This window comes from Phoenix dactylifera, unplaced genomic scaffold (assembly GCF_009389715.1).
Source record: "Phoenix dactylifera cultivar Barhee BC4 unplaced genomic scaffold, palm_55x_up_171113_PBpolish2nd_filt_p 001028F, whole genome shotgun sequence".
In the NCBI taxonomy this organism is placed as follows: Eukaryota; Viridiplantae; Streptophyta; class Magnoliopsida; order Arecales; family Arecaceae; genus Phoenix; species Phoenix dactylifera.
The window spans coordinates 132,611-151,527 of record NW_024068381.1 but is presented as its reverse complement, the minus strand read 5'-3'; the positions used below and the strand labels follow the sequence as shown (position 1 = coordinate 151,527).

Sequence of the window (18,917 nt, the reverse complement as noted above, 5' to 3'; positions counted from 1 at the left end):
TTATACATACTAACATTTTCTTGTGCATAAAACATGTTTGCACAATCTGGAAATTTATTATACTGCATAAAACTTCAATTTTATTAGCAGATTGCTGGACCACTTGATTTCATGTGTGCTGACATTTGATTAATTATTTTCAGAATGAGTTTGGTGTGTGGGAGATTTTTCTGCCGAATAATGCAGATGGCTCACCTCCTATACCCATGGCTCAAATGTCAAGGTATGTTTCTTCTTGGACATTCGGTGAACTATTGGTTTGAATGTTCTCTTTGATGTTCTAAATCCTTATTTTACTTGTTTGCTGTAATTACTGCATAAGATATAGCAGTGCTTTTTTCCTGTTATTTTAGAATATCTAAAATCATGTCATGTGTTGTTGTTGCATTTACTGTTCACTAAGGCTCCGTTTGGGAGAGCTTTTGGAGGGCTAAAAAGCACTTTCTGGCCCTCCAAAAGCACCTTTGGATGAAAAGGGTGTTTGGTAAAAATTTGGAAGCTGTTTTAGCTTTTCAGAAAGCTAAAAACAACTTGTTGGGAGAAGCTTCATTTTGAAGCTATCCGAAAAGCTGTTTGAGCTTTGTCGAAAAGCTGTTTTTTTTGACCAAAATACCCCATTTAAAAGTTTCTTTTTCCTCCCAAAACCCGGTCCATCATGCCGTCTCTTCCTCTCTCACCCATCCCCTCCTCCCTTTCTATCTTCTTCCTCTCAATGCTGTTGCCCCTGTTTTCTTTTTTTCTTTTTTTTTGTTTTGTTTTGGGAGGCAGCCTGTGGCTGCCCACGATGGCAGCCACCACGCCGGCCGCCACCCATGGCTGGCAACCCCTCTGCAGGTCGGTCGTGATGCCACCCGTGGCGTGTGGCTGGCCCATGGAGCGGCCGGGCTCGGCCATGGGGTGGCCGGCCTTCGCCAGCCGCGGGACTGGGGAGGCGAGCCGCAGCGAAGCTTCCATGGCAGCCAGCCACGTCCGCCGCCTCCCGAGCCCCCTCGCCGGGCCGCCGCGGCCCGGCCCCCTTCCGGCATTGCTGGCCTTGCGGGAGGAGAATAAAGGAGAAGAAGGGGAGAGAGGAAGGAGAAGAAGAGAAGAAAAAAGAAAAGAAAAAGAAAATAAAAAAAAAGAAGAAAGGAAAGAAAAAAAGAGGAGAAAACAAAGAAAAAGAAAGAAAATAAATAAATAAATAAATGCATAAATAAATATGTATATAAATGAACGAATAAATAAATAAATAAATAAGATAATAAATAAATATATTTCAATGAAATAAACTAATAATAAATAACTAAATAAATAAATAAATAAATAATGAGTGAGTGGCAAGTAATTTGATCTAAATAAATAAATAAATAAAAATAAATATTAGTAATTATTTTACTAATTTTATCATCTAGCTAGAAAATTTGTTAGAGAGATAAATGGTCATAAGAAAGGTAAAAAATTTATTTACACTAATAATTATAATATTTTATATATTTATTATTGTATTATACTATAAATATAATATTATATTACATTATATCATAATACATTGATATGTTATGTTAAATAATTTAATATTATATTAAATTATCCTATAGTATATAATGTTATAGCACTATATTATAATAATATTATATTACATTACATTATATTATATATTTATGTATTAATATATATTATATTTTATTATGCTCTATTGTATAATACTAGTAATGTCCTTTATGGTCATTTTGTCACACAAAAGTACTTGCTCAGTTTGTTTACCAAACACATGTTAAAGTGTGGCAACACTTTAGAAATGTGGTTACCAAACAGTAAACAGTTTTTTTTATAAAAGCTCTACTTTAGAAAGCTCTACTTCCAACAACTCTACTTCCAAAAGCTCCCCCAAACATGACCTAATTCTATGAGTGCAATGTATCTAATAAAATATGCTATTACCAGTCCGAAGAAACTGATATTCTTGTACCTTCATGTTAGCTCCTCTTTCCATTAATAATGTGCACGGCATCTCCATAGGTTCAGGGTTGGAGAAGAAAATCTACTAAAAGATTAACCAGCATAATAACATATGAATGAACTTTAATTCTATCAGAGTTGAACTCAGTGGTGCCAATTGCTAATGAAAGGCAAACTAGTTTGTTGACCACCTTTTGGTAGATGATAATGACAGAAAAATTGGAAAGTACGCTTTCGCTTGTATTGTGAGGGTTCTAGAGTTCTCATATCAGCAGATTTACTGTTCACATTTGTATAGAAATTCTTCAATGTTGCAAGTATGTTTGACTTGTAAGAATCACTCTGAGCTTTGTTAGTCTTAAAAAATACACTGTTTCATTAGTAATTTCTACCTCTTGAATCATGAATGGATTTAACTCGTTAGTGACCCACAAATGTAGCCAGGACAGTCCTTATCATATCAATTTTGGGTTACAAATTCGTATACTCGGTCAGTCCAAGCTTGGAGTCCATACTAGCAATGTTATTCTCAGGAACATGTAAGCTTTGTTCCAGCTTCATAAATATTTCTACTGATAATCTACTGTATATAAAGAGAATGCTCCAACATTGGGCACGTGAAGCTGGACTCCCAAAATGAAGCCTCAATAATAATTGCACAAAGAGCACAATCAAATAGGGGTGAAAGTGGACCGGATAATATTCATTCGGATCCATTTTTTTAATCCAAATCTATATTTGTCCGGATCTATTTTCATATCCAAATCTTATCTGAATATGTATACAATTTTAATATTTAATCAATATCTGTAACTGTATCCATATTTTTCAAAGATAAGCAGATACAAATATGGATCTACTTAGTCTTACATAGCTCTCATGAACTCAAAGGAAAATAAGTGACAATATTATCATGTCTTTAACTTAATTTCCTATCCATATTGTGATAGCTGTGAGTTGATGGATATGGATATCTGTATCTATTTAAAACAAATATGGATATGAATTTTACCATCTGATTTATAGTTGTATTCGTGTTTGTATTCCTTAACTAAAACTGGATATAGATCTGGATATAGAGATATCTGATCTGTGTTCAGCCTACTATCAACATAGAAAAGACAGTCCTACATGTTTTTTTTCTGAAAATATAGCGGGGAGTCCACATGACCTCTCTACTATGCTTTTTTTGCTGACTTGGAAAGCCACGTGCACGTGCTAACTAGGTTATTTAATTGTCACAGTGATACTATGTGTTTTTGTACTATAGTTTACTAGTTCCTAATCCGTGTGAGGTTTAAGCAATGCTGCTTATCTCAACACTCAAATGTTCAAGAAATATGCATCACATAATTAAAATTTCCATCGAGCCTGTTTCTGTTTTTATTGGCTTTTCATCATGTGTATATCGTGGATTGTTTAATGATGATAGGATTAAAGTTCTCCGAATAGGTAAAACATATCATGGAGCATTTACTAAGCTACACCTACATACTTGATGCATAGAAGTTGAGCTGATCATGGGCCAGGCCTTGAGCCTAGGCTATATTTATTTCTAGTTGGGCTTTAGGCCGGCCCCAAATTTTCTGTGCCCAAGCACGGCTCATGATCAACTCTACATATAAGTAGTACAATAACATCCTTGGTAACCCTATACTGATATTGGCATGATAGATACGCATGGATACTCCATCTGGCATTAAAGATTCAATTCCTGCATGGATAAAGTTCTCTGTACAAGCCCCAGGTGAAATATCATACAGCGGAATATACTATGATCCCCCTGAGGAGGTATGAATTTTTTTTTTCATTTTTCTGATTTTATTCATCTGGATCACATTACAAATTATTATTACTAGCTTAATTTATGATTTGTCAATCTCTTGGAGTTGATATATTCACCTAGCTCTAACATGTTGGTCTTTCTCATCCAATCATCAATCTTAACTTTACATTAAAGGCTCTTTACATATATCTGCAGGAAAAATATGTGTTTCAACATCCTCAACCAAAATCTCCAAAATCATTGCGCATTTATGAATCACATGTGGGGATGAGTAGTCCGGTATGTATGCTTTCTTTGTATCCTCAGTTATGAATTCTCTATCTTCTTCTTTAGGTTTCACTTTGGTGTGATAACAGTGATAAAGTAGCATGTTCAAGTCTTAATATGACTCCTTTTACTGATTGAAAGAGAACACATTAACTTATGCTAGCTCATGGTGTGTTAGGAGGCACGACATAGTAATATATGTTTTTTAAGATTCCTTAAAATCTTGTGCATGAAATTTCTACTTGAGTTGCATGTTCCTTGTCTATTCATAGTTCATGATAAATCCCTCATTCTGAATTACATTCTTTTCTATTTGGATAGCTAAATACCTCTATATTAGAACTCAATAGTGAAAATCAAAGAACCATATAACTAAAATATTTCTAATATAATTCATTTTCTACATCACTAGGGCTACAAATGTTAAAGTTGAAAGTTATTTATGGAATTGCTAGAAGTTGGTTTCATGGAGTTAAATTAGTTGAGAACTGAATATGAATTGCCATTTTTGCGTTTTTGACTAAATGACCATGCAAAAGCAGTTAAGCTCATAACCAAAATGATAACAAGGTAGCCTTATCCCATTTATACGGGGTTGACTTTTGGAATTATTTTATGCCATTTCACTGATGTGAAGGATTAATCCTTCTTGCCAAAACTTTGAAATTTTCCATGTGTTTTCTCCAGTCTTTTCCTTTAATCTGCAGCCCTTAAAACCAACATGGATCTTTTTTTCCGGTGCAGTTTCTGCTGTGATCTTTGTTGCATTTGCTTATACTCATCTTTTTGGCATCAATAATGCAATATGTTGGGCAACTCCTAAGCTTCTTTTACTGTGGTTATATCTCCCCAAGCCCATGTCCTAATCAAGTATGTGCTTATCTATCTCCTTTATTCTATATCATGAAGATAAGGAAGCCTCTTAAGTGTCTCATGATATCAATTGTTGATGGGAGCCTACATGAAAGTTATCTCATTTATTGAATTTAAAATTTTGATTGTTGCAATTTTTGAATTTCACAAACTAGTCTATTCAATATTTTAAGTCTTGATTTTGCGCCTATACTGGTTTCTTGCTGATATAGTATGGTACACCCCTGTCCCAACACATGGCACGTTCCTGGAGTCAGCACAGCATCCGTACCATATGTCAATACAGGGGCATAAGAACCAAGTACTGTGCAGTACCCTTTTGGGTCAGTACAATATACCCTGTGCTGCTTGGCATGGTTTGACACTCAAAACCTTGGTTTATTGTATACTTTCACCTTGTAAGGGTTGCAGAATCCCATACAGGATTCAATGTTGCTAATTCTTCTCACTCCCTTTTGGGTCAGTACAATATACCCTGTGCTGCCTGGCATGGTTTTGACACCAAAACCTTGGGTTTATTGTATACTTTCACCTTGTAAGGGTTGCAGAATCCCATACAGGATTCAATGTTGCTAATTCTTCTCACTTTATTTTTACATATCTTTATTGAACGGTAAAGGTGGTGTGTTCTCTGAATGTTAAATTTCCTCCTGATTTTCTTTTTTAAAAAAATACTGAAAGAAATGTTTGCTCCAAATGTTTAAAGGTACTCACATTCTTTTGTTATAGCGGGCATGTGCTTATATTCTGCCTGTAGGATGATGGGGTTATTTTGTTTAACAACTGTTGTGTTTTCCTCATGCTTTAGTCTATGGTGATACTCAAATGCAAGACCTTTTCCTTCACTAATTCATGGGTTCTCGTAAGCAGGAGCCCAAGATTAACACGTACGTTAGCTTTAGGGATGATGTCCTACCTCGAATCAAAAGGCTCGGATACAATGTTGTTCAGATAATGGCCATTCAGGAGCATTCATATTATGCAAGCTTTGGGTATATTCTTGATTCTTTTAATTGTAGTTTTCTTCAAGAACTAAATATGCACAAATGATGGTGATAAATGTAGTAATAAGCATTTTCCTTTTTTGAGTTGGTCTCTTACAACCACATTTCAAACCATCTGATCTGTGACTTATTGATGATAAAATTTTCAAAAAATCTCTTGCCCTCTGCCTATTTCTGGTTCATATATATGCTAGGTTTACTTTTTGGGATCTTGCAAACTTGGACTTTGGAAAGGAACAGCACTAATTGGCAATTTAACTAGTGTTTACACATATTTGCTGTCCTCACCTGTCTCCTTTCATGTGCGTGATGGAAGGCTATGCATGTTTCATTGTGATGGAAGGCTATGCATGTTTCATTTTTTATGTTCATGCACATCTATCTGATTGGGTTTAAAGGAGAAACATAATGGACGTGTTTGATGTTTGATGCCACGCACTTGCTTCTAATCAGCTAAGAGACAATTCTTTTGTTAATCTAATACTTCTGGATGCTGTCCCATCTTTTACATCAGGGGAAAAAACATAGCTATAAACGTCGTTATATTTACAGATCTTAAGTTTTTAGACCATCCTCAGGAAAACTAACCTGCCTGTGCATGTACAGAAACTGACACAGACATGAAGGAAAAGAAGAAACTTAAAAATGCGATCCGTCATTACTTTTCATTCAACTCTTTGCTCCTCTGAAACTTCACTCTAGTTGTCATGTAAACTACACATACAGACGTATGCATACATTACACATGCATTCAAACATACACATCCAAATATGTTCTTGTACCAAGGTTCAAATGTCCTCAATATTACATTTTAATATCCATGTGTTTATCAATGCTCTCAGTATCTTGGATATGAATTATTGAGCCTTGCCTTGTAGACCTCTTTATGCCATCCAAGGCTTAATGTCTTGATGTGGCTATATGAATCTTTGCTGGCAGTTCTGTTTTTCCTTCTTTATTCAAACTTATATCTATACTGCATGCTGTAGGTATCATGTTACTAATTTTTTCGCGCCTAGTAGCCGTTTTGGAACACCAGAAGAACTCAAGTCTTTGATCGACAGAGCTCATGAGCTCGGTCTGCTTGTTCTCATGGATATTGTTCACAGGTGACATTTGAAATTTCTTGGATGTGATATATACTTACTTGTGATACAATAATGATTGTTGTCAACATTTTCTTGATAAAAGTTATCATGTTATTGATCTACTTTTTTGGGTTATTTTATTAATGATTCATCTTACTATTTCCATTTATGCATCTGTCACATTTTTTTATACATGCACACACATTTTCTTTTATTTTTCTTCCTTACCTCTCTTTAAGTTCATGTCAGGATTTTCGGAAAACAGTGATCTAATTCTTAATGTATTGTTTTTTTAAAATTTATCATAATAGATTGGTTATATCTCTAAAAATAGCATAGAGTTGAATACATGGAGGTTATATAGGTTTGACATTATTTGCGTGATTATCTTAGCAAAATTCTGACAGTACTGAGGTAAATCCGAGGAAGTGATGACCTTCAGGCAATATGAATCGGGGCTAGCCCTAGCAGTCACACCCCATTGCTTAGCAACCAAAGGTTCTGGGTTTGATTCTTGAATGGTGCATCCCAAAAATTTGGACTTGGGTGTAGTATAGGTGGATTTCCCTTCATTTCTCTCATAAAAACTGATAAACTTCAGGCAATACTGGCATGGTTAGGCAACAAAGAGGTACTAATATTAAAAGTTATGATGAAATAACTGACAATTGCATGGAAAACTAGAGTTCTACAAATTTAAAGGATTGAAGATATGCATAATAAAGCATATATAAGTGCCGTAAAGGTGAGAGCATACATGAAATATTAGATGCTACTGCAATGCATATCTATTCAAATGTATTATTTAACATCTTTGAAAATTTCTCTTTTATTTGAAAAGCCGTATATTTATATGCAATTGCATTTTGACATCAAGTGCTTGAGCCAGTTTCTTGGTAGTTCGGGAACCTGCTTAAATATGACAAGGATCTTGTAGTGCAAAGATTTGATGACAAACTCATAGGTTAGAAGGTTTAACTCTCTTTAGGGAATGGGTTGAAGGGAGGAATAATATACACATACATACATAAATACATGTGTATATCTATGTATGTATGTATGTATGTGCGTATGCATGTATTTATGTATGTTTATATACCATGGATAGTGTTTGTGTTCATTCATATCTTCCTGCTTCATTTATCTTGTACATAACCTCTTTTTTTTTTGTCCTCAAAGAAATGACTCTTTTATTTGCATATATGTATATTAGTTGATTTTGTTACTCGCTGTGCTCTATATCCAGCCATGCATCGAACAATGTCCTGGATGGGTTAAATCAGTTTGATGGAACTGAGACACATTACTTCCATACTGGTTCACGAGGTTATCATTGGATGTGGGATTCTCGCCTTTTCAATTATGGAAGTTGGGAAGTAAGGATCAAAGTTACAATTCTTAGTTGTATACTATATTTGTTTATATGTTTCTGTTTGGTGTTTTAATCATAGATTATTATCAATTTCTTTTGCCCCTTTAGGTGCTAAGGTTTCTACTTTCAAATGCAAGATGGTGGCTAGAGGAGTACAAGTTTGATGGTTTCAGATTTGATGGTGTAACCTCAATGATGTATACTCACCATGGGCTACAAGTAAGCAAATTTCAGTTGCATTGTTGACTCCTTAAGTTCCTCTCCCTCCCTCCCTCCCTCCCTCCCTCCCTCCCTCTCTCTCTGTATGTACAGTTTTCTATTTATTGTATTTTTAACACAAAAGAGTTTTTCTTTAATTTAATCTCCTAGATCAAAAGCATCTTCTTTAATTTATATTCTTTTTATAATTGTGCATGTATATTTATACTTGTTTATATTCTATTTATTGGCACTTGTATTTTTAACACCAAATAGTTTTTCTTCAATCTAATCTTCTAGGTCGAAAGCATCTTCTTTCTTGATAATGAATTTAAAACTAAAGTGAGACAGATTTAGTTATTGTCACTACCTGAATGAGTATTAAATATAGATGACAGTATTGGTTTTTGTTTTTTTTTGTTTTTGCCCTTGTGAGTGTTTAAGTTATTTTCTTCCAGGTAGCGTTTACTGGGAATTACAATGAGTACTTTGGATATGCAACTGACATGGATGCAGTGGTCTATCTGATGCTGGTAAATGATATGATTCATGGGCTTTATCCTGAGGCTGTCACCATTGGTGAAGATGTAAGCAGGGATTATTTTTCTTTCTTTCTTTTCTGTTTCAATACCCTTCCTGTGCATTATATATTTTATTGGGTTTGATATGAATTTTGTCCATGTGGTGGTTGTTAAGTCTTAAATCTTGCATTATTGCAATCAGTATCTTAGTTCCTATCTAACTTTATAATTATGCCAACACAATAAGCACATTAACTTTAAATTGCTGGAGGTATAAGGTATTATGTGCATAAGTTTAGTAATGCATGCATGGTAATATTGTTTATGTGTTTCTGCTTGTATATTGTTTATGTGTTTCTGCTTGTATATTGTTTATGTGTCAGAACACCTGGATAAAGTAATATCACATTTAATTGAGCTTATAGGAAGTCTGCTTGTTTATTGCATATTTTACTTTGTTGCATATTTAATGATGAAATAGAAGATCCATTTTTAATACTGAATTTAGGTTAATTTTGATAAAAATAATACTTATGGGCTTGTAGCAACATAAGAAACTTGAATTATAAAGGTGGAGGTCTTTGGAAGTGGCAGTAAGAGATCAATTACTGCATGGCATCCTAGGTAGAAATTTCTAGGCATCTATTGTTTTTCCTAGTTTATCACTGATAGCATCTTGTACTTTCATTATACTCAGAGAGTTAGACATGTGCTTGACCTGAATAAAGCATTGTGGCTACAGGATGGGGATTTATTCCTAATGGTATAGCCCTTCCATTTTCTAATTACCATATATTCTCAGATCTCAGGTGTACAATGCCAGCCGAGTGGCAACTTTAATGCACTAATAATCAGATTGGATTTTCATTGTTAAATCCAATGCTTCTTCATTGCACGGGAGTACAATTAACTCATTTTTTAATAGGTTGGATGTTGTTGTTTTAATGATCTAATATTTAAAATTTTTTTTGAAGGATGCCAGCCAAGCGGCAACTTTAATGCTACTAATATTCAGATTGGATTTTCATTGTTAAATCCAATGCTTCTTCATTTCATGGGAGTACAATTAACTCATTTTTTAATAGGTTGGATGTTGTTGTTTTAATGATCTAATATTTAAAATCTTTCTTGAAGGAATTGCTTACAGAACTTAAAATGCGCTAAGTAATAGTTGTAGCAATATTCCGTATTCTACTTATAGGTGGCTCATGTGTTTCAACTTTCATTACATTTGTCTACAATAAGGAGCAGTGAAATGCAGTATTTTTTTTGTTTTGCATGTTGTTATAGAATTAAATATGGTATTAGTTTTCTACAATAATTTGCTGGAAGACTGAATTCTTGGAAGTTTTTCTTTGTTTATTAAGTATGCTTAAGGCGAAAAAACCTCGAATCAATGATATTATTCTAATTTAAAGAATAAAAGTCATTTTAGGATGTGATATATCATAGTTTAACAATAATCTTAGTTTAAAGGATGGTGATAAAAAATGGTGCACAGGAAGAAAAAAAATATGACTGTGATCTGTTTGGCTTGTTGGTGCACCAAATCATAGGTCAAGTTGGATTTGGGCTGGGATGTGAGATAATGTTACTATATATTATTTACTTTTATCGTTTCAGGCTTCAGGGTGGGCTTGCGTTGGGCCAAGAATACACAGATTGAAAGATAACATATTCAGGCCTTAGAACACCTGAAGTATTAAGACCAAAGGGCTTGTACCTGATCCAACTTCCTAATGGCCCAGGCTCAGTGTCAGCCCTTATCATATGATGCTATACATGAGCAAGACTAAACCATGCATTCCAGAATAATGGGACCATGCATAATATGATATACCAACTCGTTAAATAGAAGAAGAATAAGAATGTGCACTTATTTTTATACATATACTGCTGTTGTTCACTTCACACAAACTTAATATTACGCCTATCATTACTTTGAACTATTTGAAATTTTACTACAATGCTGGGACAAGGTACAACATTTATTGTGCAATGAACAATATCTTCAATGCAAGCTGTTAGTTGCTTTTGGTTGTTACCCAGTTTTACGTATCTAAAAAAAATGAGTCTTTGTGGTTGGTATGCATGGTCCGAGTTCTAAAGAGGTTTGTACAAGTGATAGTGGCAATTATTTTGCACTAATCAATGTGTAATATAACATTTATTTTGATCTGTGCTGTTCATGTAATGCATATCTGCATGGTACTTAGACTCTTTGTGATTCAAGTATTGCTGATTATAGTTTATTTTTTTATGGTCCATACTTGATCCTTCCCTTGTCATTGCATAAACTTATATTGACATTATATGTCTTGATATTTGTACAGGTCAGTGGAATGCCAACATTCTGCATCCCTCTTCATGATGGTGGTGTAGGATTTGATTATCGCCTTCATATGGCTATTGCTGATAAATGGATTGAACTTCTCGAGTAAGTGCTATCTGGAAATTTTTATTTTATTGTTATTGTTTTTCAGATCATTGCAGCCATTTCAAGTTAAATTTACACGCACTTGATAACAGAAAATCCATAGGTGTATACATCTTAATCATTGAGAAATTGCCAAGAGTATGACGAGCTGTGGAAGTTTATTGGAATTGTGTGCACCTTGCTTGTGTTGCATTTATTATGTTACATGGTATAGATGACTTGATGGTAGATATTGTCTAATACACATTTTGCTTCAATGATAAGTCTCCACTCACCTGTCCCTGTTTGTTCTACATTGTCGACGGATGAGAAGATTGGTTCATAATTAAGAAAAGAATAATGACATGTAATTAAGAACTTAGCCTACTGGAAAGAAGGCATAAGGGATGTTACATAACAACAATTAATGATTGGTGTTTTACTTATCAGTAATTGTGCATATCGCAATTTCGGATTATTCTAGGTTTCAAAATCCTCCTGCATGCTAAATGTGTAACAGAAATAGCTGACAAAAATAAATTTTAGCTGCCAATGATATACTCGCTCAACGCTAATGGTTACTTATTTTTATGTCTTGCTATAAAGCACCATCCTGACAAAAAATAAATTTTATCCACCAATGATATATCATCTACATTCGTTCAGCATTTACGTTATGGTTTTCTATTATTATTCAAAATCGCTCGATATGTCTGACCAATAATCAAGCAACTTCATTATATGAGAATCGTGTTAATGATTCTGCGATATATGAGGTGACTAGCTGTGCACAAAATCAATTGACTTGTAAGGCTAAGAGTTCCATGAGTTCTATCGTCACATTGATGGCTAAAAAAACTAAATTTTCTTTTTCTCGATATTTGATACAGGTTAAAGGATGAGGATTGGAAAATGGTAGATATTGTTCACACTCTCACAAATAGGAGATGGTTAGAGAAATGTGTTGTTTATGCCGAAAGCCATGATCAAGCTCTTGTTGGTGACAAGACTATTGCATTCTGGCTAATGGACAAGGTTTTCCTAATACTCACTTTAGCAGTATCTTTGCATCAGTTGAGTCATGGAGTTTATCAATCCTTTTATAATAACAATATTAAGAATGATGTCCATTTTTGTCATTGATTTCTGGCATCCATATTTGCTAGTTACTGAAGATGCGATGCAACTGAAGTTGCTTGCATCTGAGAATAAGCGACTCCAGTTAGTTTTGAGTGCACACTTCTGAATGCTCTGTTCCTGTTATTACAAGTTTATCTATGATCTTCTCGTCTGTAGAGATTGTTGGTGATGAAGAACATTCTTATTTACTGACTGAATTACTGCAGCTTAACCGAAAGATGGTTAGTGAAAGATTGCCATTTGCAAATTGGCTATAGACCAGCACTTGCATGCCTCCTCCAGAGGGAGATTGTGTTTAAATCTTGGGAGGTGTTTCCCCAAGTATTTGACACTTCACACACCCACACACACACACAGAGAGAGAGAGAGAGAGAATCCAAGTTCGCCTTTTTTTTTGTGTGGAATTGCACATATTTGGCATCCAGAATTCACATGTTCTAGTCTCATCGCCTTTTTAACATGTTCCAGAATTCATATTATAGGAAAAGGTAAGTTTTCAATGTGTTGCTTGGATCACCATCAGCTGTTCGTGTCAGATAATTTTACATGGTCTCTTAATTTTTAAACTCCAAATGGTAGAATTATGCTAGTAAAGCATGTGAATTGTCTTTTCTGATCATCTAGGAGTCATCAAGTAAATAAAGTGTTGGTTTCTTTTTCAGTTAATAATAATTAAGTGACATAACATATGAACAGGGGAAAAATCCATGAATGTCATAGCTAACCCATAGAACAAGCATGTAGAGTTAGTTGATTCTCTAAACTTACAAAAATTTAAAAAACATGTGGATCCTAAGTTTTTGTTGTCTATCAGTCAACTTATCACTAGTGCTTTTGAATTAAAAAAAATCCTCAATATGTTTTTAAAATAAACAATGCTAGAGGTTGCAGAAGAACAAAACATTATAAAATTCTTGAGTTATGGTTTTTTTTCGAGTTTTGTGAATACTTTCTTGTAAAACCAAAACTCATTGAAGAATTTTGAAGTGGACTAATACCTCAACCAAGTAAAGGAATCCAAGTAACATAAAAGTACGTTACTTACTAAATAAGTTCATAACCCTGATGTGACACTTGTTAATTACTGTCAAATTAGAAATTTATCTTGGAGAATTTTAATATGGTATGTACAGTTTCTAATTAGTGTCAAAGCAAAATGGTGCATCGGTTCTTTTCATATTGCGTTAGTGGATACATGTCTGATTTTATTTTTTTTTGATTGATGAAGTATGTTTCATATACTGATTGTCCTGCTTTAATTGTGCAGGATATGTATGACTTTATGGCTCTTGATAGACAATCAACTCCTCGGATAGATCGTGGAATAGCTCTACACAAGATGATTAGACTAATCACAATGGGCTTAGGTGGAGAAGGATATCTTAATTTTATGGGAAATGAATTTGGGCATCCAGGTAAGGATATGTCACTTTATTTACATGACTAGAACTCTATATTTGAAGGCTTCTGATGTGATTTTCTCTTCATACTTTCCCATGTCACAGAATGGATAGATTTTCCTAGAGGCGACCAGCATCTTTCGAATGGAATGGTCATACCAGGGAACAATTATAGCTTTGACAAATGCCGCCGCATGTTTGATCTAGTAAGTTTGAAGGATGATCTTGCTCTTATGAAAAAAAGATTATCTTGTTTATTATATTGTTTGGTTTATGGTAGATTATTTTGTTACAACCAATCAGATAATAACAGATGGCATCAGGAACAGTGAAGTAGCAAATATTGAAATTAAAAGCATTACGAAAAAGTAAAAGTGTTTATTTCTCTTGGCCAAATCAGTTACGATCATTTTGTTGACAAACAGTTCATTGCAAGGAATTGGGTTGAGACATTTTGATACATGTATGAGCAAGTTCAGCTCTGATTCACATTGTATTTCAAAGCTAGCCATAAAACAATTGCTTATTACATTAAGCTATCACAGATAGGAATAATGAGTCCCATTTAAGGACTATATCACATGCCCTTTGATGTCAGATTAGACCTTTTATACGCATACACTTCTTCAACCCATGGACCATGCCAAAGATGCCTTTTTGAAGTTTTCACTTTTTGATAATTGCATACATTATAAGCAGATTTCTCTGTACATCATTGCATATTAATTTCCCTGGTTCAGTGTCTATAAGTATAAATTTAGATGATGTGAAACAAAAAACATGCAAACACAATAATATTGCATATAAATTTAGAGGAACCAATTATAACAGACAAATATCTCTTGAAACATAATTCCAAACAGACAAGTAGCTACTAGGCTTAAAAAATTTTGTTAACTCTAACTTGAAAGAAGATGTTTAACCAGAATCATTTGATCTGCATTCTGTTTATTCTGTTTATGCTTATGATATGCATTGCAAAGATTGTTAAAGAATTGGCTCTGAAGCCATCAGTCTGCATGTTCATGAAATTATATGTTTGCATTTTCTTGAAGCTGACTGATGATTTTCACCTTTCTTTGGTGAGATACATACCAAATAGTTGCCTTATGAATATTGCTTTTTAATATCAGGGAGATGCAGATTATCTCAGGTATCATGGAATGCAGGAATTTGATCAAGCAATGCAGCATCTTGAAGAGAAATATGGTGTGAGTATTACTTAGCATTCATTGCGTAACATGTTTATACTTTTAATGTAAAAGGACTTTTCAATGATTCTCTGAGATCATGGGCTTACTGTTAGATATTACAAAATGGGTGTGTTTTCCCCTTCTCCATTCTTTAGTGTTGGTTGTCATGAGATTTATCGTTGGAAGTTTTGCTTGGAACTCTGAAATCAAATCTGGGACATTTCCATTAGACAAAAATCCCATCCAAAACTAGAATTGAATTTGGATTTCCACTTAGTGTGGCTTTTTTCAATGTTATTTTTTAAGAACTAATTCCTTGTTCTTTCATTGCAAAACCAGCAAACATCAAAAGGTTTAAAACAGTTTATATACTTTATAATAATGTCTAATGTACTTTGCTGACTTAGTCCTTTCTTTCTACTGAAACAGCTGAAATTAGAGTTAGATCCATTAAAACTAACAAACAACTGAAGCCAAAATTAAGTGTTTGATATTTGAACATATGCTGGTTGATTTCACTAGATGCCTTAAATTAAAATTAGTTAATGGTAACATTAGATATTCTCGTACAAAATTAGTGAATTTTGAAAACAACGGGACTGAGACCACAACCTTAAGGTACAATAATGAGGAAACTTCAAAGACAAGGACAATGGATACTTCAAATGTAAGAACCGAAACCATACTTACCAAACACTTGATAACCTCATTGTGGTTCTAAACACAAGCGGAAGTAAAAATTTCTTGATATGCAATTTGGTTCAAAGAGAAATTTAAGCATGAGTGATCAACAGACATGCAGAGCAAGTAGACCTCTATTTTTGTAAACATATCATTGGAAAAACAAGGAGAATTCGTTTTTAAACATTACAGATGTGCAAATCACCCTTTGGTTACAATCTGTTTAAAAGCAACATTTTGAACAATGTTTCATCAATTAAATATTCAAATTGCCCTTAATTTGGTCTTTTTTATGGAATGTCCGCAATCTCGGAATCGGGTACCATACCAGTCAAGGTATTTCAAACCGGTACCGATAGGCGTACCAGTGGCCTACCGGACCGGTTCATCGTTCTCGGTACCGTTTCGGTACCGGGTTTGTACCGAGAGCCGGAGCCAGAGAAGAGGAGGTGAAAGAGAGAGCGAGCAGGGGAGGAAGGGAGGAAAGGCCTTTGCCGCCAGAAAAAAAAAAGGGATTTTTTAAGTGAGGTTGGTGACTCGCTTGCTGATTTCACTTAAAAACTCCAAATTCTTTTCTGCAGCCTCCGTTGGCCTTTCGATGGCAGCGGAGGCCTCTTCTCCCTCCCTCCCTTGCTCGCTCTCTCCTCTTTTTCTTTGGCTCGGGCTGGGTTCTGTTGGCACGGGCTATGTACCGTTTTCCACGGCTAAAACGGACCGGTACAGTACGTGCTAAACTAGCCGATACAGGCTGGTTCAGCATACCATGATACTGGTAAGTTGTTGGTTCCGTGTGATACACACCTCACATTAAGACAACTTTCAGCCTCTTTTCTCTTGCTACTTATCATGGTACAGCCTGAACCAGGTGATACAAGTCAATACTAAGCGTAATCGAGCAATTCCCCTTGGTTCGAACCATGACACACCAATACCAGTATCCATACCAAACCAGCGTACCAGCCCAGTTCAACAATATATGCCCACCGAGTGGTTCCGCTCGGTTTTGTAGTCCTTGTTCTTAGTTTCTAGGATATCCTATTTGGTAGTGCATTTTCGTTGACATTTAGTCATTGATGTTCATCATCAGAACATTTGGCCTCAACCACTCATCACTGAAATATAAAATTCACTTTTACTCACTGCTTGGTTCTATTCTGGTAATAAATGCAAGAAAATTTTATTGACATGATGCTTTTGGTAAATATGAATGTTAAGTTTCTATTTTCTTGCAGTTCATGGCATCAGAGCATCAATATATATCGCGAAAAGATGAAGGGGATAGGATGATTGTTTTTGAGAGAGGAGATTTAGTATTTGTTTTCAATTTCCATTGGACTAATAGCTATGTTGACTACCAAGTTGGTTGCTTAAAGCCTGGAAAATACAAGGTCTGTATCTCTTCTCTATGAGATAGCTGCTTTTAATCTGAAATATTCTCTAGCTAGTCACAGTGTAATGATTCTCTCTTTACCTTCAGGCAATCTAGGTACTATCATTTTTTAGTACATGAACAAATTGCAGCTTATTATTGAGAGTATAAAGAATATATGCTAATGTATCCTTGAAGCTTTTATACCTAGTGAAACCTGGGATAGTGGGGTTGAATACACTCTACAGTAATGCCACATATGTTCTTCTTTTTTTTTTGTGCAATACCTAGGATTTAAACCCTAGACTTCCTCCAAGGGCAAGCTCTTAGGAAGAGCTTGCCAGTCAACCGAGCCTAATGCCAAATATATTCGTGTAACAAAGACCTGCACTGAAATAGATAGGTTCCCCGCCAACCCCCACCCAACAGAAGATGATATTTATGTAGTATGTGCGCCTGTCCGCGCACGTGTGAGAGAGGAGAGAGAACATTAAATTCTCTTTTTGGTTTCAGGTGGTTTTAGATTCTGATGGTATACCTTTTGGTGGATTCAATCGAATTGATCGCACTGCAGAGTTCTTCAGCATTGTAAGAATTTGCTCTAGGTTCTTTCTTTTAATGTCATCGGTTGTTGTTGCCTTGAGATTATGTTTCACCATTTTCTCTGGTGCTCTTTGCAGGAAGGTCCATATGATAATAGGCCCCGTTCCTTCTTGGTGTATGCCCCAAGTAGAACAGCTGTCGTGTATGCTCAATCTGAGGACTGATTTCACATTGTGAAGTCATTTAGTACTGTAAGAAAAGCTGCATGAGAATCATATGGTTTGTGTGTGCCATCTCAAAGCATCATGAAGGCGGTAAGAGTATGCATTGCAGCTGATGCTGCTGAAAAAATTTATGGTCAAGCCGTCAAGGTTCCGCAAGCAAGAATGATTCGATCATTAATCTTTTCTTGGAACGAAGTATCACGGGTGACCTGCCAGCTCATTCAACAGATGGCTTCTATCCTTTTCCGATTACTGTCTGCAAATGCCGTGGCATTATGTACGTTCTCTTACCCACGTTTTTGGTCCAAATCCATGGAACCTTTCATGCGCATCTGTCTACTTTTTTATATTATTTATGAATAAATTATCCGTTCAAATTATGAGGGGCAGGAAAACCATGATGGTAAACAGATGATGCATGGTAGATTAAATACTGAAATTATGGCAGCCAGTAATTTTTCGAAAAACTTGGTGGCATACTAGTAATTTTCTGAAAATTGGTGGCATACTAGTAATTTGGATGATTGTGCAGAAAATCTAAGCCACGTGTGATTTGATGCATGCCAAGTTATTATATATATTGAACAGAAAAACGAACGCCTTAAACCTCCTCTGAAAAGTTCAAACACCTTCAAATCCAGTGAAAGTTGAAGTGGTTAAACTGCAAGGTTTGAGAACCTGAACGGACGGGTAACGTAAACCAACCGGCTCACCCGCGCTTCTCTGCCTTGTCTGTTTAATTCTGGAAAGTAGGGTGCCCGCGAGCCAGGTTTCGCCCAGGCCAGGATATCGAGGGCGGTTTCGGCCTGGCCCAAGATACCGTTTGCTTTTAGGCCTGGCCCAAGATACCGTTTGCTTTTAGGCCTGGCCGGCGTCAGAGGAATGATCACTAAATGCTCCTGG

At 35.3% G+C, this 18,917-nt stretch overlaps 1 protein-coding gene across 1 annotated transcript; it reads left to right on the top strand.

Annotated features, from left to right (window-relative positions):
• The first annotated feature begins 210 nt into the window (after positions 1-210).
• On the top strand, positions 211-18,394 carry LOC120107803 (1,4-alpha-glucan-branching enzyme 1, chloroplastic/amyloplastic). Its single transcript, XM_039121252.1, has 16 exons — positions 211-223; positions 3,613-3,729; positions 3,920-4,003; positions 5,735-5,856; positions 6,859-6,978; positions 8,204-8,333; positions 8,438-8,548; positions 8,986-9,114; positions 11,382-11,485; positions 12,355-12,499; positions 13,872-14,019; positions 14,110-14,210; positions 15,138-15,215; positions 17,111-17,266; positions 17,761-17,835; positions 17,928-18,394. The coding sequence occupies exons 2-16, from the start codon at positions 3,619-3,621 to the stop codon at positions 18,012-18,014; spliced, it is 1,701 nt and encodes a 566-aa protein (XP_038977180.1). The 5' UTR covers positions 211-223; positions 3,613-3,618; the 3' UTR covers positions 18,015-18,394.
• The last annotated feature ends 523 nt before the right edge of the window (positions 18,395-18,917 follow it).

Bases quoted from the DNA above. Each gene is read 5' to 3' on its own strand.
- LOC120107803 (XM_039121252.1), top strand. From the start codon at position 3,619: ATGGATACTCCATCTGGCATTAAAGATTCAATTCCTGCATGGATAAAG. The intron at 4,004-5,734 runs GTATGTATGCTT...TCTCGTAAGCAG, and splicing joins ATGTGGGGATGAGTAGTCCG to GAGCCCAAGATTAACACGTA. The intron at 8,549-8,985 runs GTAAGCAAATTT...ATTTTCTTCCAG, and splicing joins ATACTCACCATGGGCTACAA to GTAGCGTTTACTGGGAATTA.